The 23,040-nt window shown below is 37.2% G+C and overlaps 5 protein-coding genes across 10 annotated transcripts in view; 3 read left to right on the top strand and 2 right to left on the bottom strand.

Annotated features, from left to right (window-relative positions):
* Positions 1-995: 995 nt before the first annotated feature.
* On the bottom strand, positions 996-4,302 carry aldh7a1 (aldehyde dehydrogenase 7 family, member A1). Of its 4 annotated transcripts, none has more exons than XM_032572614.1 (3): positions 4,222-4,283; positions 3,211-3,243; positions 996-3,104 (listed from the first exon to the last, which is right to left on the bottom strand). In XM_032572614.1, the coding sequence occupies exon 3, from the start codon at positions 3,097-3,099 to the stop codon at positions 1,471-1,473; it is 1,629 nt and encodes a 542-aa protein (XP_032428505.1). In that variant the 5' UTR covers positions 3,100-3,104; positions 3,211-3,243; positions 4,222-4,283; the 3' UTR covers positions 996-1,470. The 4 variants fall into 4 exon arrangements, with proteins under 4 accessions (XP_032428505.1, XP_032428506.1, XP_032428504.1 ...); XM_032572615.1 differs by having other exon boundaries at positions 4,210-4,228; XM_032572613.1 differs by lacking the exon at positions 3,211-3,243 and having other exon boundaries at positions 4,222-4,302.
* A 30-nt stretch (positions 4,303-4,332) lies between these two features.
* actl6a (actin-like 6A) lies at positions 4,333-12,798 on the top strand. Its single transcript, XM_032572616.1, has 14 exons — positions 4,333-4,497; positions 6,497-6,573; positions 7,234-7,408; positions 8,823-8,923; positions 9,203-9,300; positions 9,477-9,571; positions 10,481-10,587; positions 10,689-10,778; positions 10,873-10,934; positions 11,022-11,136; positions 11,326-11,406; positions 11,758-11,853; positions 11,969-12,055; positions 12,162-12,798. The coding sequence occupies exons 1-14, from the start codon at positions 4,473-4,475 to the stop codon at positions 12,240-12,242; spliced, it is 1,290 nt and encodes a 429-aa protein (XP_032428507.1). The 5' UTR covers positions 4,333-4,472; the 3' UTR covers positions 12,243-12,798.
* Positions 12,799-12,864: 66 nt separating this feature from the next.
* mrpl47 (mitochondrial ribosomal protein L47) lies at positions 12,865-15,519 on the bottom strand. The gene is made up of 7 exons (XM_032572619.1): positions 15,363-15,519; positions 14,429-14,577; positions 14,141-14,201; positions 13,798-13,894; positions 13,522-13,652; positions 13,249-13,344; positions 12,865-13,153 (listed from the first exon to the last, which is right to left on the bottom strand). Exons 1-7 carry the CDS (start codon positions 15,494-15,496, stop codon positions 13,042-13,044), a joined length of 780 nt encoding a protein of 259 aa, XP_032428510.1. The 5' UTR covers positions 15,497-15,519; the 3' UTR covers positions 12,865-13,041.
* A 139-nt stretch (positions 15,520-15,658) lies between these two features.
* Positions 15,659-19,319, top strand: ndufb5 (NADH:ubiquinone oxidoreductase subunit B5). Its single transcript, XM_032572620.1, has 6 exons — positions 15,659-15,825; positions 16,975-17,057; positions 17,648-17,714; positions 17,846-17,907; positions 18,323-18,429; positions 19,106-19,319. Exons 1-6 carry the CDS (start codon positions 15,708-15,710, stop codon positions 19,224-19,226), a joined length of 558 nt encoding a protein of 185 aa, XP_032428511.1. The 5' UTR covers positions 15,659-15,707; the 3' UTR covers positions 19,227-19,319.
* An 834-nt stretch (positions 19,320-20,153) lies between these two features.
* usp13 (ubiquitin specific peptidase 13) overlaps positions 20,154-23,040 on the top strand; it is a 33,840-nt gene continuing 30,953 nt past the window's right edge. For 2 of the 3 annotated variants that reach the window (XM_032571712.1, XM_032571713.1), the window contains exons 1-2: positions 20,154-20,503; positions 22,308-22,433. In XM_032571712.1, coding sequence (XP_032427603.1) covers positions 20,393-20,503; positions 22,308-22,433 — 237 coding nt within the window. In that variant the 5' untranslated portion in view covers positions 20,154-20,392. The remainder of the gene's footprint in view (positions 20,504-22,307; positions 22,434-23,040) is intronic. The other variant, XM_032571711.1, reaches the window with a different exon arrangement.

Raw genomic sequence — 23,040 nt, forward strand, 5'->3', positions numbered from 1 at the left:
TGGAGAGCAGCTGAGTGGGAGGGTGAGCAAACTGGGGGTGGGAAGTGGGGCATGGGGTGTGGAGCTGGAGTAGTATTTTTATTAAAGAGACAGAGCTGATTTCATCAGTTCTATTTAATATTATCTCACAAATACAGACTTAAGTATATTTTTTCCAAAAACTTAGTACAGCTAACTTGTGAAATTAACGTTATGAATTTTTTATCTTGAAGATTACAAAATTTTGATGATCACAGGCAAAATGTACCAAATTCTATATTTAGAATAAACGAAAGCAAAATCATTAAATGTATTTTGAGCTGAATTTTACCTTTATAAGTCAGCTATATGTAAATTATTTCCTTTTGATTTGATTATTGAAATCAGTCAATAACTGTGACTGATATTGGTCCTATTTCAGTCTGCATTGCAGATTTCCCATCAGGACACAGGACAGATTTTAACTTGGTTTGCCTCTGGTAGTACACATCTTTGGCTATAACAAGTGTCACATTGTAATATGACACCTAAATAGGAATTTAAGAAGTACAGAGAGAGAGAGGTGCTTCTCTCTCACCTCAGGTGGAGAGAAGCACCAAGTAATGCCTTGCTCAGGATGCAAGTACTACTTGTATTTTGAACAAGTAGTACCTTTAGGAGTGTGTTAATCTATTTAAGGGGTTAAAAATAATAAACACTATGTTCCTGCTAACCAACCTCAGAAAAAAAGCATAGAATCTAAAATGTCTATGGTTTGCAGCTAAGTTTCTGTGTATTTTTGTTCTTTAAGTTTTTGGGGCAACTTTGCAGGTAATTGTAAAACAAAGGTTTAAATGGTAAACCTAATTTCCATACAAAGCAACTTATTTCCTCTCTAATATAAGAAAACTCCAACAGATGTGTTTCACTACTTTATTAATACTAATAAATAAATTGAAGCATAGTTAAACAACGCCACGCCAATGCTAGTTTTTAGTTTGATGTCATTTTAAAACTTAAAAGAATGACAAACCACATTTACATCCACAATTTTTTTTATTTAGTTTTTTTCAATAGCTTTGTTTTTTAAATGCATCATATATTGTAAATAGACCAAACAGCAAGTGTTTTGTTCACTACATTCAATAACCAATCACAAACTCTTTAAGGTCCAGACACTATTCTGGACCTTAGTCCAGTTGATTTTTCAGTTTTTTGTTTACAGTATAAAGAATCTGATACAGTCATTCAGTTACCAGGGTGACATTTAAGTGCTTGTAGAAAAAGTGCACATGAACATTTTCTGAGAACAGCGTTTGACCTTTAACTGAAAACTATCAAAATTTATTTCTTATCCAAAATTAGTATAATTCACAGCTAAATACTGCTCCAAAATTATTCTGAACTTTTGGTTAATGTACACAGGCTTTTCTAAATGCAAAGACAATTGTTTCACAGTAGATATCGTGAAAACTACATAGATTTAGTGTTACTAAAATTAACTTGACGGCTTCACTCAAACTTAATGCCTTGAGCCAGAGGAAGATCCTTGCTGTAGTTTATTGTGCACGTTGAGCGCCTCATGTACTGCTTCCAGGAATCACTGCCTGATTCTCTTCCACCACCAGTGTGCTTCTCACCACCAAACGCTCCTCCGATCTCAGCTCCGCTTGTGGGAATGTTGACATTCACAATACCACAGTCAGACCCTTTAGGCCCCATCCAGCGGAAAACTCTGCCCATATCTTTGGTGAAGATGCTGCTGGACAGACCCTGCTTGACCTCGTTGTTCCAGGCAAATGCCTCTTCTTCTGTCTTGAACTTCAGGACATAGAGGATGGGGACGAAGGTTTCGGTGTGGACAATGGATGAGTCATGAGGCAGACCTGTAATGATAGTGGGTTCCACATAGTTTCCAGGACGATCCATTACTTTTCCACCACAAACAACAGTACCCCCCTGCTGCTTGGCCTGCTCAATGGCAGCCAGATACTGCTCCACAGCTTGTTTGGTGTGCAGAGGACCGTAGAGAGTTTTTGGGTCCCAAGGGTCTCCAATCCGAACTTGTTTGTAGGCCTTAGATATCCTCTCAACCACCGTGTCATGAATGCTCTCATGGAGCATCAGCCTCCTGGTGGTGGTGCAACGTTGGCCGGCTGTTCCTACAGAAGCAAAGACCGCAGAGGGAACCACAAGGTTCAGGTCTGCATCCTCAAACACAATGATGGCGTTGTTCCCACCGAGCTCCAACAGCTTGCGTCCAAACCTTTCCTGCACCATCATGGCCACAAGCTTGCCAACGTGGGTACTACCAGTGAATGACAGGAGATCCACACGTTCATCCTTTGCCATTGCAGTACCAATATCTGCACCACCACAGGTCAATGAGCAGATGCCTCCAGGCAGATTGTTTTGTTCTAGCACCTCAGCCACTATTTTGGTAACTGCAACACTGGTGAGAGGGGTGGTTGGGGCACCCTTCCAAAGGCAGACGTTGCCACAGGTCATCGCAATAGCATTGTTCCAGCCATAAACAGCCACAGGGAAGTTAAAGGCGGTGATTATGCCAACGAGCCCGACAGGGTTCCACTGCTCCAGAAGAGCATGTCCGGGTCTTTCAGAGGGAAGGATGGGCCCACCAATCATTCTTGACAGACCGACAGCGTAATCACAGACGTCAACGTACTCTTGAACTTCTCCCACTCCTTCAACAAAGATCTTACCCATCTCCAGAGAAACTAAACTTCCAAGAGTTGTGATTTTCTTTCTTAATGCATCCCCTATCTGTCTGACAATCTCCCCTCTTTTTGGAGCTGGAATATCTGCCCACACCTTCCAGGCCTCCCTCGCCTTCTGAACAGTTACTTCATACTCTGCCATAGTAGCTTGAGTAACTCTGGCTATAGGCTCATTGTTGGCAGGGCAGTAGGACGTGACCACTTCCCCGCTGCCTCCCCAGCTCCCATTGTAAACACCCGGGTTGTCCTCAGATAAACCCAGCTCCTTTAGCCACGAATATTTGGGTTGGTTGATGAGGAGACTCGACATGGTGGCTGACTGGTGGCAGCGCACAGATGCAAATTTATTTCTTAAAAGTAGCCTGCTGTGCCGGGCAAGGGTCAGAGTGAAGCAGCGCTGCATGGATGCTGAAAAACAAGATCAGAGTTAAAAATTAATTTAACATGTCAGATGGCATTCAGAAGTAAATCATCTATGAGAACAATCAATATATAAGATTATGATTTAACTCACAATGTCCAAAAGAAAAACTATGCCTCCGAAATCCTAAAATTGAAAGTTAAGGTTAAAAGTTTTACATGTTTTTTAAAAAGCATCAGACAATGTTTGCCATGTCACGATAAAAATACAACAAGTTGCAACATTTTATTGTATTTCTTATTTTAAAACTCACAAACCTTGTTAAGCATTAAAATATCAGTCACCAAAATCTAGATCTGGTGTATAAACAACAGTAAAAGTCCATCAACAAGCCGAATATTATTGGAAAGCAAAGGATGAGGAATCCACTAAAAATTGCACACGTTCTTTGCAGATACAATGACACTGCTGTGCAGTAAATTGTGCAGATCTGGCTTCCAATGTAAAACCAGACTTTCCTAAGACTCAAGTGCAATAATGTTTGTATATTGTCAGTATATTTTCCACTTTATGTCGTATGTCTAAAGATGCTATGCTGGTATAAAAGTATATTAAAGTGAATGTAATGTAATTAATTTTACTGCTTTTATACCACTTATGCAGCAAATTTACATGATAGAAGAACATGATAGTTCTAAATTTTTTCATTTCAGTTTGCATTATCATATTTGCAAAACGCCTCTTTCTTTGCCTGAAACCTCTTACCCAGTAATAGAACCGTACCTGTTTTTTTTTGTTTTTTTTTAATGACGCACCAAATTACTCAACCTAATCCATCATGTACCAAGACTACAACAAATGTAGTCTTGGTACATGTTGTAGTCTTTGACACGAAGGCATTCATGCTATTGAATATGTGAAGGAGTTACCGCTTAACTGCAAGATAACGCCGCAATTTGTGCGTCTTAAACTCCAACATGTGTTGTTCACTTGATACTTATGCGCCATGAGGCGAGTTCATAGTACAGCGAGGACTCAAAGGTCTCCAGGTTAACAAACTCTAACTCCGCCGTATTGCTACAAGTCCTGCACATGAAGCATTTGCACATTGCCTTATTCCCTAAAAATCAAGTTAATGTTGTTTGTTATCACCTTTTTACTCACGCTGATATGAAGTCGACTAGGCCACGTCCACTCCAGAACAGGGAAGTACTCACAGTCACTTAACGGAAGCGCCACGGTTGTGCTGAATTCTGATTGGACGGCTGGTCCGACGCACAGTGGCGCCTGCTTTGTCAGAGCGATCGATGCTACATGCTAGCAGATAGCTTTTGTTGTGATTGAACATTGAAAGATTTATTTCTAGTCCAGTAGCTTCGATTTTTAAAAAATCGTTCGTTGAAACACTTTGCACAATGAGTGGTGGAGTGTATGGAGGCGGTGAGTAAAAGCTTTTGATTGAAGTGGAACTAAACTTTAGAACAAGTTGATGCGTCTCCCACTACCATTAGCTAGGCTTACAGTTAGCTAGATGCGCTAACGCTCAGCTCAGTGGAAGACTAAATATGCGTTGTTTTTTGTATTTATAGTCTCTGATTTAAATATATCAGGACTGCAATATCGTTTGGATACACTATGTTGTATTTGCAGCCTTGTTTACGTTTCGATCATGCATCTAACCGTAGTTGCTAAAAGGAAATGAATGGAAGTGTGCTTTCCGAAGCATCCATTTATCTATCTAATTAAAGCATCTGTTAGGATATAACATATTGTTTCGCCGTTATTGACTTGGAATGACAAACCCTATTACGGAGATAACGATAAAGTCCCCGTTTTAATAATTTGAGAACCTAATTTAAATGTCCTCACTGTCATTTCATTTATTAGTAACCTGAACTGTCTGTTAAAAACACACATAAAGTTAGTTTATCTGTCACTCGTCTTGTCTTTGTTACCAAAATAATATTACTTTCCCAGTACAAAACATTAATTTAATTTGTTTTGACAAATAATTAGGAGACACGTTGCACTAAGCATATCGATATAATAAAATCTGTTTTATTTTACTTATTATAAACCATTGAATGTACATTTAAATAACTGGTGACCTATAGAACACTGAAATCTATAAGATTATAATCTTATTTGATTTTACTGTACATATTTACTTAGAATTTTTATCATATGACTACTGTACTCCAAAATAGTTTGATTAAATGTGTTGGCATTAGGGTTGTATATCATGAAGTCTTATTGTTTATGTTGTAAACAAAAAAATCACTATTAAAAACAGATAATTAATGCTTTTTGCTAATGTAAACTAATATTTAAGCTAAAATAAGCTAAATCATTGTTCTGCACTAATCAGTCCAATTTTGCACAACTGCACTGTGGCACACTTGCTGTACATATATTTACATATACATACTGTATCTGCATTTTTTGAATCTTTGCAAGGACTGCTCTAAGTTGCTTTTTATATTGACAGCATGTTATATTTTATTTTTATTTTTTATTTTGTCTACAATTGCTACTCAGTGGTAGTTGTTGTGTGTCTTGTCTCTATGCTGTAACTGCGAAGTAATTTCCCTGCTGGGATGAATAAAGTAATTCTATTCTATTCTATATTCTATTTGTTTGTTTCCAAGCAGTCATTTACAATATTCATACTCCTTACTCTTTTGTTGTTATGATTGACACAATGTTTGAAGTAGATTTACATTTTATACACTGAACCACGAGTCTCCATATAAAGTCCTCAAGAGCTACTGTACTGCAAATTTGACATGTGTCCCTGCTCCAACACACCTGAATCAAATCAATAGCTAGTTAAGAATGGCGTCTGCTAAACTTGATAGCGTTCTGAAGAGTTAAGTCAAAAAGAGTTAACTGTAAAAGTTGCAAGAGAATAGCTCTTGAGGACTGGAGCTGTGGACCTCTGTCACTAAAGGAACAATGCATTCTGAATTGAAAAAAGTTACAAATTATTGGATCTCTCTTGAGAGTTTTGATTTGATTTTTGATATTGTTGTCATGAAGCTGTGTTTAAGATGTAAAGAAGAAATTATCTGTAGGCACAAGTTTAAATAGCTCTGTGATGATGACTTAGCATAGCAACATTGCGATGCTAGTGGTTGACTTCTTTTAAATTCATTTAATGTCTTCAGGTTTTTGTTGTCATTATGCCACTTTGTGGTAAAGTTATATATAACTGAACAAAATCTAAATAGACAAATTTTAGTCCAAATATTTATGGCTGGAAACACCAACAGAAAAAAGATATATATATATTTTTCCAAAATTCACTTTATTAATTAACTTGTTTTCTAAGTGCCCTTGTACTCTTTCTCTTTGCAAAGACATATATGCAAATATATTTAAATGCATGGTTTAAATTCTAACATTCTAACATCCCTGCATCATCTGCTCCTTTCTGCAGATGAAGTGGGAGCGTTGGTGTTTGACATTGGTTCGTATTCTGTAAGAGCTGGCTATGCGGGAGAAGACTGTCCCAAGGTAGGTGAATCACTCAAATGACCTGATTAACTGTGTGTCTTTTCTTCCTCTGAGTGTGTGCATGTTATCTCTGGGGGGGACGCCAGTGTCAGGAAATTGGGGCTGTCACCCTGGAGACAGGCTGAGTAAATTGAGTTCAGATCATATTTTGGAACACTTCCTTGGTTTAGATTTTTCTGTGCTTTTGTTGGAGTTCTTAATAGTGGAAATAAGATGAAGCATTGATTCATTAATAAAATGTTTTATTTGTTCATTATGATTATTTCAAAACACCTTGTTTATGACACAGTAGCATGCTGTGTGTTCAGGGTTTGTTTATTGGTATGACACTGTTGCGATGCTAGTTTGAATAATTTCTGACCAACCTTGAAGCAATGAATTTCCTTTGTGGGGAAATATAAATTAGCTTAGATGTATAGAAAAATCTTTCTAAAAATCTTCTGTTGGTTTGATAAGAATGCAGATGAGATTAAAATTGGGTACTTTTCAGTACAATGTAATTTCATAAGTAACACATTAGTTCGAATATTAGCTCGAAAGTTTTCAGGAAAACATTTTTCACCAACAGAAAGCCAATGCTGATGAAGAAGTAAATGTAAAAGTGTGCCTTGACTTGCAATGTGTTTTTTTTTTTTTAAATTTTGTTTGGCCCTGGCTTAGGCGGACTTCCCAACAGTGATCGGTGTTACTATTGACCGGGATGATGGCAGTACACCTATGGAAACGGACGGAGACAAGAGCAAGCAGAGCGGCACCACCTACTACATCGATACCAATCAGCTGAGGGTTCCCAGAGAGAGCATGGAGGTCATGTCTCCCCTAAAGAACGGCATGAGTAAGTATTCTGTCAGTCGGTTGGAAGTCTTTAAATGTTTTTCTGGCGATTTATGTACAAATAGAAATTAACTTTAACTTAATGAAGTTTCTCAGTGAATACATTTTCTTTAGTTTTTCAGTGCTGCATTATTCACATGTTGCATTTTGATTAAAAAAAATAAAATTAATTTTTACTATGGTCAGTGATGACAAATAGGAATACATATTTAGAAATTGCACTGCTTGATCCATATCTATAGTTGGACTTTCAGTGTAACTTTGTAATTGAGCTCCTCACAACCCTTACTGACACATGAGTTCTGTTTCTGAATATTTATTATACTGTCTTGAGCCAAAACACTAAACTCACCAAACATAAATGTTCTTTTCCCAGTCAAACCCAGGTGTCTCTCTTTTATTTTGATTTAAAACCATGTCTGTGTAAATGCTAAAATACTCCTCATCGGTGTAATCTGTTACTTCAAGCATCTACGAACGCGGACCACATGTCCAGAACTGTCCGTGGTACGGAACTGCGTTTAAGCCCCATTAACCTGCAGTGGCAATTGAAAAAATAAAAGTAAAGTCTTGGGCAGATTTTCCATAAAATGGTCTTTAGAACTAATTTGTACCGAGAGCAAATGTTCTTGGCATGCGTTGTTGTATGTGCTGTGAGATGTTTAAGATATGTGTTGTAGTGGCCATTCAATAATATTATTAAAATTATTTTGCTATGTTCCACATTAGAAATATAGTCTTCTTTGATTCTCTAAGTTATCTAAATAGGGAACTCAAAAACATTGACAAAATATTTAAGATTTTTTTTTTTATTCTGTAATTGAACGGTAATAAGCTGCATTTCCTTTCCTTTCTTATATCAGGATTATAATTTTTAGGATTTAAATCCACAACATTTTATGAATTCTCACAATTATCAGCATGATTGGAAATAAAACTTGCGTCCAAATGCACCATTCCAGCAGATGATGATGCAAGTCAGAATGGTGATCCATTGGCGTTTGGCTTTGCAGCTACCTAGAACTGAGTGTGACACCCATGCTAATTGCAGCAGAACAGCACAGTGGGACCATTGGCTCCCGTGGAGGCCTGACCTGGAACATTGGTGCTCGTCTGGTGCTCAAATTGTTATCTAAAAATAACTCTTCATTGCTCTAATTCTTTTATCATTATCTTGGCTGGGTCAAATAATAGTAAGAGATATATACTTTTAGTGTATGTGATGTTTAGCTTTGCTTCCAGCAGTGAGATTTTACTGTATCTAAGATGTCTTTCTGTTTTTTTTTAATAGACATAATTTTTTTTAACTACTAAGCACCATTTTTAAAAACTAAATGGCTGGATGTCACTTCATACATAAAAAAGACAGGTTAGAGTAAACAGTTGCTTTACTTTCTCTTTTATTTGATCTATAGTTGAGGACTGGGACAGTTTCCAGGCAATTTTGGATCACACATATAAGATGCACTTCAAGTCTGAACCCAGCCTACATCCTGTGCTCATGTCAGAAGCATCGGTGAGTTTGCTGCTGCTTAATGTTAAATATAATTGTCATCTTTAATACGTACTGTAATCAAACCATATTCATGTACTTTCAGCACAAGTTGGCAGCAACTTGAATTTCTGAGATGCCCTTTGTTTTAGGCTCTGGAAAAATATTGTGGGACGGGAATTAAAGTATAAAATTTGCTTCCTGTGCTGGTGCTCGTCACTAACCGGGGGTCTGCATTTGTTTAAGGGTGTCTAACAGCCACCATTTATTGCAAGTGAGTAACTGTATCTGTTTTGTTTGCAGTGGAACACGCGAGCAAAACGAGAGAAGCTTACAGAGCTGATGTTTGAGCATTACAACATTCCTGCCTTCTTCCTCTGTAAATCAGCTGTACTGTCTGCGTATCCTTTACAGTTTTTTTTTCATCCAGTAAAGAGAACAGTTTGACAGAAACTACTGGGCTAATTTAACGATGACCTTTCTCTTCAGTGATTACGTTAATTTGCAAAATGGTACTATAACTTCTGTTCCTGCACCTTGAATCCATTTCCTGGTCCCTTAACTGTGAATATCCCAGCTTTGCTAATGGGCGGTCCACAGGTCTGGTCCTGGACAGCGGAGCCACACATACAACAGCAATCCCAGTGCATGATGGTTATGTCCTTCAGCAAGGTAAAGAATGGTTTCACATGTAACCCTAGGATTAAATTATAATACAAGACAAATAGGAAAAAATGGTTGGAATCTAAAGCTGAATTATGTGGATTATGTCTCTTCTTGGCAACTTGATGCCATCTGCTGGTTGAAGCTCGTCTCGGTCATGTGCTTCTCTTGCATTTATGCAATTTCTGCAGTTTGTGGTAATGAGTTTTTGTGATGCAGCATTCTTTGTTTGGAAATGTGCTGACATTTTCAAAAAAAAAAACATAGTCTTATATATTGTTCATATTCTTGCAGGTTGACTCCTTAAATAATTAAACCTCAGCATTTGTCTATGAAACTTGATTAAATTATTATAGTACTATTGGAAAAGTAATCCTCAAACCTTTACACATTTTGTTACGATCCAGCAACACAAAATGTGAATACATTTATGGTGCCGTTCACACCAAACCAAAAGCATCTGAGGCTTCAAGTTCAATGCATGTGCACTTTTGGTGCATTCACGCCAAATGCGTTTTGAGCGTCAGGGGCGACTGGTTTATGTTCAAAGTCTATGAGGGGCGTTGAATGCGCTCGACCCGTCAAATGCTTCAAACAGTTCAAATTGCGCTGTGCTAGACGCTCAAAACGCGCCTCTACATAGACTTTGAATGTAAAGTAGACGCGCATGACGCTCAAAACGTGCTTGGTGTGAATGCATCATTAATCTGTATGAAGACTCTAAAGGGAAAACTTTGATCTTTTAATTTGGTGCAAATTGTGAACGAACACTGTAGCTAAAGTCAACGAAGACAGTGGAAATGGCCATTGGTGTATTATACAAAAACTAAAGATTTACTATCAAAATTGAACTCTTAACTTTCCCAATGTAAAGCTAATTTTGTGCTGTTTTTTTGTTGTTGTTTTTGTTTATGACAGGTATTGTAAAGTCGCCTTTGGCTGGTGATTTCATGAGCATGCAGTGTAGGGAGTTGTTTCAAGAGTTAAGTGTGGAGATAATCCCTCCCTACATGATTGCATCAAAGGTAAACATTTTGTTCATTTTAAACCTGTTTTAAGTTTAATTTGACACATTTTTAAGTAGCCATTTTTGCCGATTGCTGCCTGCTGTGTGAATATGTCACAGGATCCAGTGCGGGAGGGCGCCCCGGCTAGCTGGAAGAAAAAGGAGAAACTACCTCAAGTCACTCGGTCTTGGCACAACTACATGTGTAATGTAAGGAAAGAGTTAATTTGTTTTGCAGCACTTTCAGGATTTCTGTGGAGTGCTGGAATTAAATGTGTCATTTTCTGTGCTCTGTTTATCGCAGTGTGTAATCCAGGATTTCCAGGCGTCTGTCCTGCAGGTTTCAGACTCTCCATATGATGAACAGTGAGTTACTAGCAAATATTCTTAGAGTTCACAGTAGATATGTTAATTTTTGTTATCTGAACGACTTCATCTTTCCTTTTTCATCAGAGTTGCTGCTCAGATGCCCACAGTCCATTATGAACTCCCTAATGGCTACAACTGTGACTTTGGTGCAGAGAGGCTAAAGATCCCAGAGGGACTGTTTGACCCCTCTAATGCCAAGGTTGGTGCTAAGTTTGTCAGGTGACAATAAACTAAATGTACTTTTAAATTAACAGTTATCAGTGGTATAAAAAAAACGCAGTGAGTACATTGGTACCTTGAATAAAAGAATAAGTGTTCAGATATTTTTATTATTGCATAATTCGCCTTTTTTGTAAATAAAACTGATGCATAATCTGCTCACCTTTAGGGCCTGTCTGGAAACACCATGTTAGGAGTTGGCCATGTGGTGACGACCAGTGTAGGAATGTGTGACATTGACATTCGACCGGTGAGTAGTGGACAGCTTTTAAAGTTTTATTGCACCTAATTTTTTTAATTTTTTTTTATTGCAGGACAAGTTTTTGAGTTAGTCTGCAATTCCCAAAACAAAGGGATGAGCTATATCCGGTTATTTTAATTAGCAAATGACTAACTTTGAGTCTTCCTCTTTTGCAAACTATTTCTACATCAAAGAGTTATCATGGCCTGTTAGTTCATTAGAAAATGACTGAATATTTGAGTTTCACTGATTTGTCCAGCTGAAAATCAGCCGATTTGGATCAGAAGTTATTTTCTGTGATGAGGAAAACGATTGGCTCCGAGTTTGTTTAACTTTTGTGATTATTGACGTGTATCTAAGGGTCTCTACGGCAGTGTGGTGGTGACGGGAGGAAACACGCTCATCCAGGGCTTCACTGACCGATTAAACAGAGAACTTTCCCAGAAAACCCCTCCAGTAAGAAACAGTTATCATTTCTAAACAGTTTTGAATTTATCACAAGTTGTGACGGGAAAGTCAGTTTAGTTGCATTATGTTAAATGCTAGATTTCCTCTTGTTTGTAATCTACAGAGCATGAGACTGAAGCTGATTGCCAACAACACTACGGTGGAGCGCCGGTTCAGTGCGTGGATAGGAGGCTCCATCCTGGCATCACTGGTAAGACCATACAGAGGCTCTGTAGTACTGTGAGCCCCTTACCTGATAGAACCTATTATATATGTATGTATATTGCGTATTTGACAGCATGTTTGATGTTCTCCAGGGAACCTTTCAGCAGATGTGGATCTCGAAACAGGAATATGAAGAAGGAGGAAAGCAGTGTGTGGACAGGAAGTGTCCTTGATTCGACATCCAGTCTCAACCTTTCCTTCTCCATCTTCTTCTAGCTCAACTTCACGAGGAATCAGCCTCCGACCCAGACTCAGGAACAGTCAACTCTCATTTTGTATGATTTGTTTTTAAATCTGAGTTGGTCGCCTGTTAGGATCTTAAAAAAAAAAAAATTATAGAAAAAAAAATTCAACTCAAGATCCTTTTTTTTAATAGCCAAAACAGTTAGACTGTTGCCTTCTCTGTTACCTGCTGATGGAAACTTTGGGTCATCAAAAAGTTGTTTCCAATTACACTGGGAGAAATGAGTAATTAGGGTTGTACAGGATCCCAGCAGAAAACTGGTAAGATGTTGTGTGATAAGGGTCTTTATTTGGAGGAAGAATCATTTAGCAGGATGTGAATGTGTTTTGTTATTGTCATTTCGTGTACTTGGTAAATTCACGAGTTGCCGGTCAGTTGTTGCCCCTGGTTACTCATATTTCAACTAAAAATCTGTATTTAATTTTCATTTTTACTTGTCATTAGCTACATATGACCTTTGAAAAATAAAGTCAATTTTGTTATGATTACATGACTAGTCATTTTAAAAGTAATTCTGAGTTTGCTTTAGTTACAAGATGTCCAAACAGTAGTTCGGCAGGATGGTTTATTAGACAGTAACAAACCAGAACACATTTCCAATCGAGAAAACAGTTTTATCTTATAAAACCAAATAACAGCTGGATAAGAATTTGCTCAAACTTCAGTAGATTGTGTGAGCTGATTCAGGCAGCTGAGTTGTAGCAAACTCAAAAACAAAGATCCCTTATTCAGGAAGATGGAAGCTTTGTCTGGGGAAATCGCTCTTTTAATTTGGCCAAAGTTTTCTTCTTTAAGCTGGCTTTCCTGGCCCTTTCTCGAAGGAATCTCTCAATGCGCAACCTGCCAGAAACAAACAAAAAGAACCCTTAATGCAACATCTTTATATATTAAAATTAAAGGAAGAAAACTGCACTGCAGCCTATGAATGTTCTTACCTTATATGAGGTTGGACAAAATAGGGCGTGTAGAACTTCTTGCGCTTGTGTCTTTTATTCATGTACCAAGGAATTGTGTATTCTTTGAACCGATACCTGGAGGTTAAAAAGGACTATTTACTAAGAGTAAAAGTTTCTTGCCTTTAATGCGAGACAGGCGAAACCCAGAGTTGCATTTTACCAAATGTTGTGTACAAAAAACCCCATTGGGATCAGAGTCCAATAAGTTGCTGAATTACAGGTCCAGTATAAATTCACAGAAACGTTCCGTACCAGTATTCATATCCGAACACGTTCCTCCTCCACTCTCCTGGCCGGCCTTTCTCCTGTCCCGTCTGCAGCAGACGCAGTGCAATCTCCCGTTCTTTCACCACCGTGTCCAGCCTGACCATTGACCGTTCAATCTGTGAAGACACATACATGTTCTCTTTAGCCTGGGTTTTTACTTCACCATCAACAATAATCTGTAAATATAAACAACACATTAGAAAGAATCCCACTGAAGTGCGGGAGCTGGAGCTGTCACTTCAGCTTCAGCATCGCACCAACCTTCTTCATCCGTTCAGGACTCGGCATCTGAACCCTTTGTCTTTTTGCTTCCTGCTCAAGCGTCAGCAGCATGTTTCTTTCCTTCAGCAACACATACCTGAGACAAAACTGAGGTGTTAGAAGCAACGGTAAATGCAGAACTCCTGTTTAAAATTATTTCTTTAGCACCATTCAAGCGATGAGACATTTCAAAGTGCCTTACATAAAAAGACAAGAAAACAGTCTGGCAAAATTTCTTCAAGGTGTACAACTAGATAAAGATGAGTAACAGCATAACATCAAAACAATATATTAGATTTTCAAATATTTTCTAGAGTTGTCACATAGTCTTGACATTGCTCACCAGAGTTTGTGTAAGTCCTCGTTGCTCTTTGTTCTCAGCTGTTTTGCTGTCCATGGAGCTCCTGTAATGAAACAAATGTTGACCTACGACATTTAAAATGCCTTATGCATGATCATGAACATTGTGTAGCTACTAATCTGCAATTTTTGACAAATCCTAACATCTGCTGAGAACCATGCTGAATCCCTTTAGCATGTAATAATTATTTTCTGACTCTAAAAATCACTTCGATATTTAAACAACGTTTAAACAACTTTTACATACAATTTAATAAATGTAATGTTTTACCAGACTTCACATTGGACTCTCCCCAATTCTCAGGCTGATCAAAGAACTCTTCCAACCCTCTCCTGCTGATGGTCGTGTGCAAAGCTCGATGCTGACCCACAAAGCTGATGGGAGTGATCCAAGATGAGGCAAACGGGGAAAATTTTTCACTGAAGGGAAAAAAAGGATCCAATTCATGCATTATTTATACATAATTTCATTTTACTCAAAAATTTAATTAATTAAACGTCCCAACTCCCAGATTGTTCTATTGGGATGTCAAGCCTCCAAATAAGTAAAGAAAAAATAGACTGCAAAACATTTACCTTCTTGAGCTTTATTATCGGTCTGTTTAAGGAATCATGAACCAACATGATACTGAATTTGTTGTGAAGGACACCAAACTGGACTGGATTAAAAAAACACTTTGTTACGAACAAACCTGTTAGACTGGGATTTTCAGATGATAATTTATCTTCATTATTGATGTTTTTGTTCGTAAAAATACTAAATAATTTCCTTTTTAAAGGCAATTGACAGATTTCCCCCTGACTGATCAGTAAATCAAACACTGACAAATATATATTTTTTCTGTTTAATAAATTTATCTCAAATAAGAAGCCCTTCACCATCAATAGAAACCTAGACTTGTAATACTTTTATGCAATTTGAATTTTATTAATAATCTGATAAAGACTACAGGCGCATGCTTTGATGCAGAGATTAGATAATAGTGTAATTGCTTCATTTTCATTAAACTGAGAGAACCTCAAGCACATTTTACATCTTGTTAGATGTAAAATTATGTAAAAAGTTTACGGTTATAGATGCTGAGGTTGAGCTCATAGGCCAGAAAATGAAGAGCCCTGCCGCCGATTTGAAGGGACGATGGCTCTGTGGTAGTTTAACCAGACGAAAATAAGAAAATGCCATGTCCGCTGCTCCACTGCCCTACCTTAGAAGATTGTTCTGGCATCTTTTCAGATTTACAACGCAGTGTTGGACGCTTATCGCTGGAGATATCCTGAAGACGCTCTGTAACTGTTTGGACAGAGTCAAAACACGTCCTAACGACGAGGACGACGCCATGTTTTACCTAGAATTACCCAAGATGCATTTTGTGTAAAAAGATTTTTTTTTTTCCCCCAAAAAATAATATTTTCTTTATTCTACAATTATCGGATTTTATGTTATTATTATGCCTTTAGCATTAATGGCTAAAGGCATTTAGGTAAATATAAATGTAGTGTTTCCTTGAACCAATCACAGCGCGGCTTGTTGAACTGTCCCTACAGCAGCTATGGTGGGCATGAGCCTTCTCAGGTCGGCTGCTGCCTTTGCAGCCAGGTTAGGTCCTTTGAAAGCTGGGAGTAATGCTGCCAATATACTCGCTCGAACCATCCCACGGACAAATAAAGGTGAGAGCTTCTCTGCTGGTTCGGACAGATCAGCTTTCGACTCTAAAATCGGCTCCTTTCTGCTATGACCTTGCGCCGGAGCTTGTTAGCATGCTAACATCAGCTAACTGGTAACGTTCGCCCTGCTGTCAACAAAGAGGAAACAACTCCAAGTTTAATGATGAAAACTCTATATGTTAGATCTTGTAATTGCATATTAGTTGACCTTATGAGTGTAATGAGTAGTTACGATATTTTATCCTCTATACGTTTATTTATATCCTATAGAGATAGAAGTTAAGTGTTATTTAGCATAAATGGATGAAGGACACATGATTTAGCCACTGTATTTTAATAATGGAGTACCTTACTAGAGCTTTAAGAGTCCACATTGTACAATTTACAAGGTAATTCTATAAAGTTCTGATTTCGTAATTAAGCTCTTAAAACGAAATTATCTCAGATGTATTATAGTCTGCCTACTAGCAATAACATGCATTGCTGTCACTATTGTGTAAGGATGAGAAAACTTTGTTTTGCTAGGGCCTTAATGTGGCCTTGGAGGACACAATTTCCATAAAAAAAATGTGAAGTCATAAATTTAACAGAAAAAAATTACTTAAATTCATTAACACAAGAATAGCTATTTTCAAAAGTATGAGTGGTAGATTGGTTCTATTTTCCTGTATCAGATTGACATCTAAAGAGTGCAGATTTTTACAATTGTGTTGCAGCTTTTTCCTCATTGATAAGGCGAATCTGCAGGAGATGTCATTCTGATACTGGGTTATCAGAATGATAACTATTTTTGTTGGAAATTCCTGACTGTATATCGGCAGAAAATATGTTGCTTTTAATATTACAAAGCTATGTTTAAAATCATTTAAAAATGGTCATTTCCAACCTTTCGACATCAGAGAATATGTACTTTTTCTTTTCTTGTAAATTTGTGAAATTAATCTAAAAAATTTTGGTAGAAATGTATTCCTCTGTGACCATATTATTTTTTTTCTTTGTTTTTGATGGCTGTAATACTCCGCTGTATGAAATGGTTACATTTTAAATGTATTTTAAATAAGCAAATACTCTGTTTGATCTCATAAAACACAGTTGTAAATATTCCATTGGCAGAGACTTTATTGTGACAGCAACTATTGCTCTTTTTTTCAGTGGCGACCCGTTGGGGCCATGGAAAGAAGATGTTTGTGGTCAACCCAACTGACTATTACGACAGGAGATTTTTGCATTTATTGGTATGTATCATAACAAAATTCAGTTTACAGCGCTTAAGTCCTTTTCAAAAATAGGGAAGCAAATAGCTACAGTATATGAGGCAAAAAATTAACATTTCAAGCTGAAAAACATTTGAAAACCAAATATCCTTTTCCTGCCAGTTTATAGATATGCTCTGATCTATGTGGGTCTGTCACATAAATACATTGAAGCTTGCTGATGTAATATCAACAACAGATAAGGGGTAGGATTACATAAATGTTCACTTCTTCCCAATCCTTCTCAAACAGAAAAGTAGTGGTAAGCTAATTATTTTGTTCTTGGTTATGGATGCACATGTTTCCTTTTGTCCTACTGATTGCTTGTTTTCTTGATTTTAAAAACCTGTTTGAAATAAATAAATAAATGAAATATGTAGTGGCTTGCAAAAGCTACTATTCACTAATGCATTTTGATTTAGTGGTAACCCTACATTACCGGTATTTACATATTTTGTATGTCCAGCAAAACATTTAGTGAGGAGGGCCTTGATTGCATTTTTAGTTCTGTTTGTGGCAGACTGAAAACTGTAAAAGTTTTCAGTTTTTCATTTCTCTTCTTATTCTTGCAGCGATATTACATCCTGCTGACTGGTATTCCAGTGGCTCTGTTGGTCACAGCTGTGAATATCTTCATTGGTAAGTGCACATGTTCTTGGTGTTTTAAAGTATTTTATATTAATGTGTCCTTTTGGTCCATGATATAATTTTAGGAAAAATCAAGTGAATTATTTATGAATGATTCTAAGTTTTTTCTTTTACTTTTTTAGGTGAGGCAGAGCTTGCTGAGATTCCTGAAGGCTATGAACCTGAGTATTGGGAATATTACAAAGTGTGTTCCTTCTTTCATTTTGTCATTGGTTTGTCACAGCTCTTAAACAATGTTGTCAGGATAATTAGGTTCAGGTTTGTCATATATTTACGTATTGAGGTCACAGCACATACATTGCTTTGCATTTGGCAGATTAATGTTTATTTTACAGATAGTTTCAATTGGAGTGGTCTTGCACCCACAAACAGACATTATGATATTCCACAAAGGAGAGTTTATTTTTTTTTCTCCATCTGTACATGTGTTTTTACATTTTTTTTGAAGTTCTGAATTGGTATTATTGTTCCACAACAAAATCAAATAAAAACAGGCGCTGCTTGTAAGAACTCTTGAAGAATTTCTAATCTAGCAAACATATTGCTCTTTTGAAAGCAATAAATTTTTTAGTATTATTTATTGGTTCTTTTCATTTCAGCACCCCATCACCAGGTGGATTGTACGGAACATTTATGATTCCCCAGTGAAGGACTACGAAAAAGTGATGGCTGCAATCCAAATTGAAAAGGAGAAAGCTGATATGAGGTGATTATCAGAGTTTGTGTCGCCAGTTTAAGACCAACATGTTGAAGTCTCTAAGGGAAACTAAAATGTGTGGTCTTTAATATTTCCTGCAAAGTGTCTGACTTACATGTGTCAGAATGGAACCGATTAAAAGGAGTGAGATTTCAAGAGATTCTCAAAGCTGAAACCCAAAGTTGCTTGAAAGCAACTATTGAACTGTTTAACTTAGAATAACATGAAAACTGTCTAAATGGAGAATACTTATCAGGCGAGGGATGGAGCTTTTAAGAAGAAAGAAGATGTTATGTCTGAGTCCATATGGCTGTGTTTGGACCTTGCAGTTATTATTATTACTGATTTTGAATTTGTCTGAGATTCATAGTGGAGTTTAGTTGGCCCCTTCTTGAATCCTCAGTAAATGAGCTCTAGTTGGATAGTGTAAGAAGAAACTGGAGGTCTGGACCCATGTATTTATGTTTTCTGAGGGATTGTTGGGTCTACACTGCTGTTACACTCCTCTCTCGTAGGAAGTAATTGTTGCATCCTCTAAGAGAAGCAGATATTGTTCCTGCTGGTGTGTGTTATTTTAGAGATGAGCCATCATTACAGATTACAGCGACTAAGTTCAATAGTCGTAGATGTACTTTTCTCAAATTCACAGCTTGTTTCTTGACTACTGTTTTGTAACCCTGAACAGACTGACACAGCTGGAGGTTCGTCGGCAGATGAGACATCATGGAGACGGCCCCTGGTTCCAGGTGCCGACGGCTGACAAGGGGCTGATTGACAACAGCCCCAAGTCATCACCTGACAATTAACGAACGGTGTTAGCAGTACATGTGGTCATCAGTCCGACTGTTTGTAAATTTTTCCCTTGTTGATTAAATAAAGTATGTTTATGTGGTCTAATAGCCAGTTTTGGGTACAATTACTGAACATCAAACATTAAAATTTAATTCTTCAGTTTTATCACAATCCAGAAACATAAAGTGAATAGACTCCACCACATCAGTGTGGCTTGCTATCTGTTGGTTTGGCTTAGAGGCAGTGTCCCTGTACAAGAGGTAATTCTTACTTCAGAAAGGTATTACATATTTACTGCCTTATTTTGTTACTTTAAAGTCATTTTGGTTATATTTATACAGCTCAAATTTACCTGAGGGTATTTAAAGTAATTTAGATTTTGTCCATCCATCTCAAATAATTTAATTCAAACAAAGGAATCAAATTGAAATGAAATGGATGTATGCATGCTAGATAAATTAGAATGCATTCATCGAGATCAATTGTTACATCAATTTCCGTCACTTGATTTAGTGCTTTCATGTCTGATTGCACAACTCTACACTGCAAGGAGAGGAGAGGCCAATAGTCATAAACGCAAGAATATCCACTGCATAAACGGGTATACTGATATATCCACTGAACCATATTCTCCACTGGGTGGCAGAGCTCTGTAAATAAAAGGTTAATAAATACATGTGGATATGAACCACAATTATTTTATTTATTCGTACAATAAAAGAAAAACTCTCCATATTCAATGCATTGCTTTTTTTTTTAACCCTCATGTATTTTATTTTATTTTTCTGTTAATCGTTAATTTAAATGATGGAAGAAGGAAAATCTGCGTGTGTTTCTGGGTCCTCCCTTAGAGGTGGGAGTGGTCCTTTCGGTAAATGTGAAAGGACGTCACTACAGTCAACAGCAGCGCTGTAATTTCTGCGCAGGTCCATGCTTCAGTAAGAAAAAAAAAAATCAACAAAAGAGCAGCTCTTTACCCTCCGTGCCCTTACCCTCAGACTCAGAGGCCAGCCTCCTCCCGCCCCCTGTCATTTTATTTTTACGTTTCCAGCGTCACATCCCCTCTGGCCTGGCCGGAGGAATGTAGAGACGGAGGGGCTTTAAAAATAGCATCCTCCGCTCTGACAGCGCCGCTCCGGAGGCTCCGCAGCACTCTGCAGGGAGAAGCAGGAATGCGAAGATGGCTGCAGACCTGGGAGAGCTGCTGGTCCCCTTCATGCCCACCATCAGAGTCCCCAAAACAGGAGACAGAGTCTACAAGAGCGAGTGCGCCTTCTCCTTCGACTCCCCCGTAAGTGTGTCCGCCTGTCAGACACCCACATACGCAGCCTGCACACACCGGAACATGAGGGACATGAGGGGTAGAAAAGGTGCGTCGCAGGCGGACTGAACATCACACGTGTTTCGGCTGTAATCTGATGTGTTTGTAGACGTGAAGGAAAACACTGTTTTCGTCTTTGGAGAGAGATGCAGGCTTATTATTTTTCTTTTCACGTCCAAATCACCTCCCAAAATCTTTCATTGTCGTTTTAAAAACACTACACTTGAAGTAAGCCATTTAATATTTATAATGAGGGTAATAATTCCTCTAAACTACACCTTTTGTTTAAAACAGACTGGTTGTTCAATGTGATAGGTGGACTGTTTAGCCGTTTGAATCATTTTAAAACAAATCACTATTTGGCTCAAAATGTGAGGGTTTAATACATTTTTTTAAAAACACATCATTCTGAAACCCAGATTTATTCGTTTTTATGCCTAGGAGCCACTAGCAGGGCCAATATTTAAATGTTTTAAACTAAGTTCTTTAGACCAGTCCTCATTTATTATTTGTGGCAGAATCAAAATTAGCAAAGTTTACGTTTGTAAATGTCAGAATATATTGACTGAAGCATAGATTTGATATTTTTTGTGTGTGTGTTTCTGAAGCGTCTGTGATGAACCTGAATGTAGCGTTCCCTTTGCTCCTAGAGCTTTCCTACACCTCTATCTGGACTGAAACCGTTTTTAAAGGTGACTCAGCTGTCTGGAGTTCATCATGCTGGCCTGAAGACTGGTTTATTTTTATCTTGCACTGTTGAGGCTCATATGTCACTTTGAACCACTTAAAGGTTTAACACTGGAGCTTATAAAGCCTATACACTTATTACAGATTTCAGGTTAGTTTATGAAGGAGGTGTTTTCCATGTGCTTTGTCCCTAGAGTCCACGTGTGAGGTGTAGGAGTATGTGTTTTCTTTTGCTTCTTTTTAAAAGCACATTTAAAACTAAACTAGAGTTATTAGCTGCAACCTATACATGGATCAAATTAAATAAACTATGTTAATATATGCCATCCTGTTTAAAAATAGTATTTTTTAAAGTAAAGTCATTGCAGGGTCTGAAAGCATAGATGGTATATAGCAAATTGTTGTTGCTATATACTATATACAAATTGTAGCATAAAAAATGCTATGTTTTTTGTTTTTTTGCAGAAGATTTAAGATCACAAAGATTTTTCTTTCTTTCTTTGACTCGCATATAATTGAAGATGATTTGTTTTTTTGTAAAATCTCTACGACAAAATTATTTGCTTCAGAAGCAGGTTTTTGCAAATAAAATAAATATTTCCAGGATGGATTATTGGCTGATTAGCAGATTTTCGATTGAAATGTTTTGAAAATGTGACTGTAATACAGATGATTAAGTTCTAAACTTCTTCCTATATATTATATATATAGGAAGATATATTAGTTGTCATTTCTATAGGTTGTGCTGATTTGAACAAAAAAGGATAGAATCTGAAGATGGATTCTTGGCTTAAGTTTTCCTCTCTGGTGTCCTAACATGGAAGTGGGTGAAATCTCAATTTGACTTTACTTCCACTAATGCAGCAAAATGTAATTTCTTTTGTGTGTTCAGAGTAACCCAACCATATGCTGATAAATAAAAAAAAAAGAGTATGATATAACTTATTGTGCTGACCAAAACAACAACAAATTCTTACACTTCATGTGAAGCTGGTTAAGTGGTTCAAAGTGACTGTCCTCTCATCTGGTCTTGTTGGCTCCTCAGCTCATGCTGCAGCTGATTGTTATTGTTTCCCTTTGTGTGCAGGAGTCTGAGGGAGGCCTGTATGTGTGTATGAACACATTCCTGGGCTTCGGACGGGAACATGTGGAGAGACATTATCGCAAAACAGGACAGAGTGTTTACATGCACCTCAAACGGCATGTTAAAGAGGTATGTTTTGTCCCCTGCCTTGTAGATAAAAAAAATATGCATTTTCAATAATTCTGTTTTCAATATATATATATGAAAGATGACAAACCATTTGAACACCATAGACAATCAAGAAAAGCCAAATACAACCACAACACAAACTATGATGTTTTCGCTGTCTCTGTTGTTTTTTTTTTAAAAATTTTGTCACATTTTATCATATTCAAGAATAGTTTTCAATTTAGGTTTTACATTATTATTTTTTATTTTAAAGAAAAATATGTCTAAATAAAAAATAAATAATGAATAAATGACTATCTTTATCAAAAAGAGTAAGTTTAGAAACTGTTGTTCTTCCAACAATTTCTAAAGTAAATTGTCTACACTGTCAATTTATTTAAATGTTTTCATATCTGCATAAATATGGAGAAACATTTGCATGCCCAAACTTTATTTCCGTTCCTATTTTCCATATTATTTTTTGCAGGATTTCAATAAATAACCCTTGTGCTTTATACATAAATAAGTAAAAGATGCACATATTATGTATCCATATACATACATGCCTGGATACCTACAATGAATTACCACCCAATGGTGGAAATATATGTGAACAAAAATGTGCTTT

This window comes from Xiphophorus hellerii, chromosome 9 (genome assembly GCF_003331165.1).
Source record: "Xiphophorus hellerii strain 12219 chromosome 9, Xiphophorus_hellerii-4.1, whole genome shotgun sequence".
Classification (NCBI taxonomy): domain Eukaryota; kingdom Metazoa; phylum Chordata; class Actinopteri; order Cyprinodontiformes; family Poeciliidae; genus Xiphophorus; species Xiphophorus hellerii.

Bases quoted from the DNA above. Each gene is read 5' to 3' on its own strand.
- aldh7a1 (XM_032572613.1), bottom strand. From the start codon at position 3,099: ATGCAGCGCTGCTTCACTCTGACCCTTGCCCGGCACAGCAGGCTACTT.
- actl6a (XM_032572616.1), top strand. From the start codon at position 4,473: ATGAGTGGTGGAGTGTATGGAGGCG. The intron at 7,409-8,822 runs GTAAGTATTCTG...TTTGATCTATAG, and splicing joins TCCCCTAAAGAACGGCATGA to TTGAGGACTGGGACAGTTTC. The intron at 11,854-11,968 runs GTAAGAAACAGT...TGTAATCTACAG, and splicing joins TTTCCCAGAAAACCCCTCCA to AGCATGAGACTGAAGCTGAT.
- mrpl47 (XM_032572619.1), bottom strand. From the start codon at position 15,496: ATGGCGTCGTCCTCGTCGTTAGGACGTGTTTTGACTCTGTCCAAACAG. The intron at 14,578-15,362 runs GTAGGGCAGTGG...TTTTCCCTTCAG, and splicing joins TGCCAGAACAATCTTCTAAG to TGAAAAATTTTCCCCGTTTG. The intron at 13,653-13,797 runs GTTGGTGCGATG...GTGTCTTCACAG, and splicing joins GTCCTGAACGGATGAAGAAG to ATTGAACGGTCAATGGTCAG.
- ndufb5 (XM_032572620.1), top strand. From the start codon at position 15,708: ATGGTGGGCATGAGCCTTCTCAGGTCGGCTGCTGCCTTTGCAGCCAGG. The intron at 17,908-18,322 runs GTGTGTTCCTTC...TTTTCATTTCAG, and splicing joins AGTATTGGGAATATTACAAA to CACCCCATCACCAGGTGGAT. The intron at 18,430-19,105 runs GTGATTATCAGA...AACCCTGAACAG, and splicing joins AAGGAGAAAGCTGATATGAG to ACTGACACAGCTGGAGGTTC.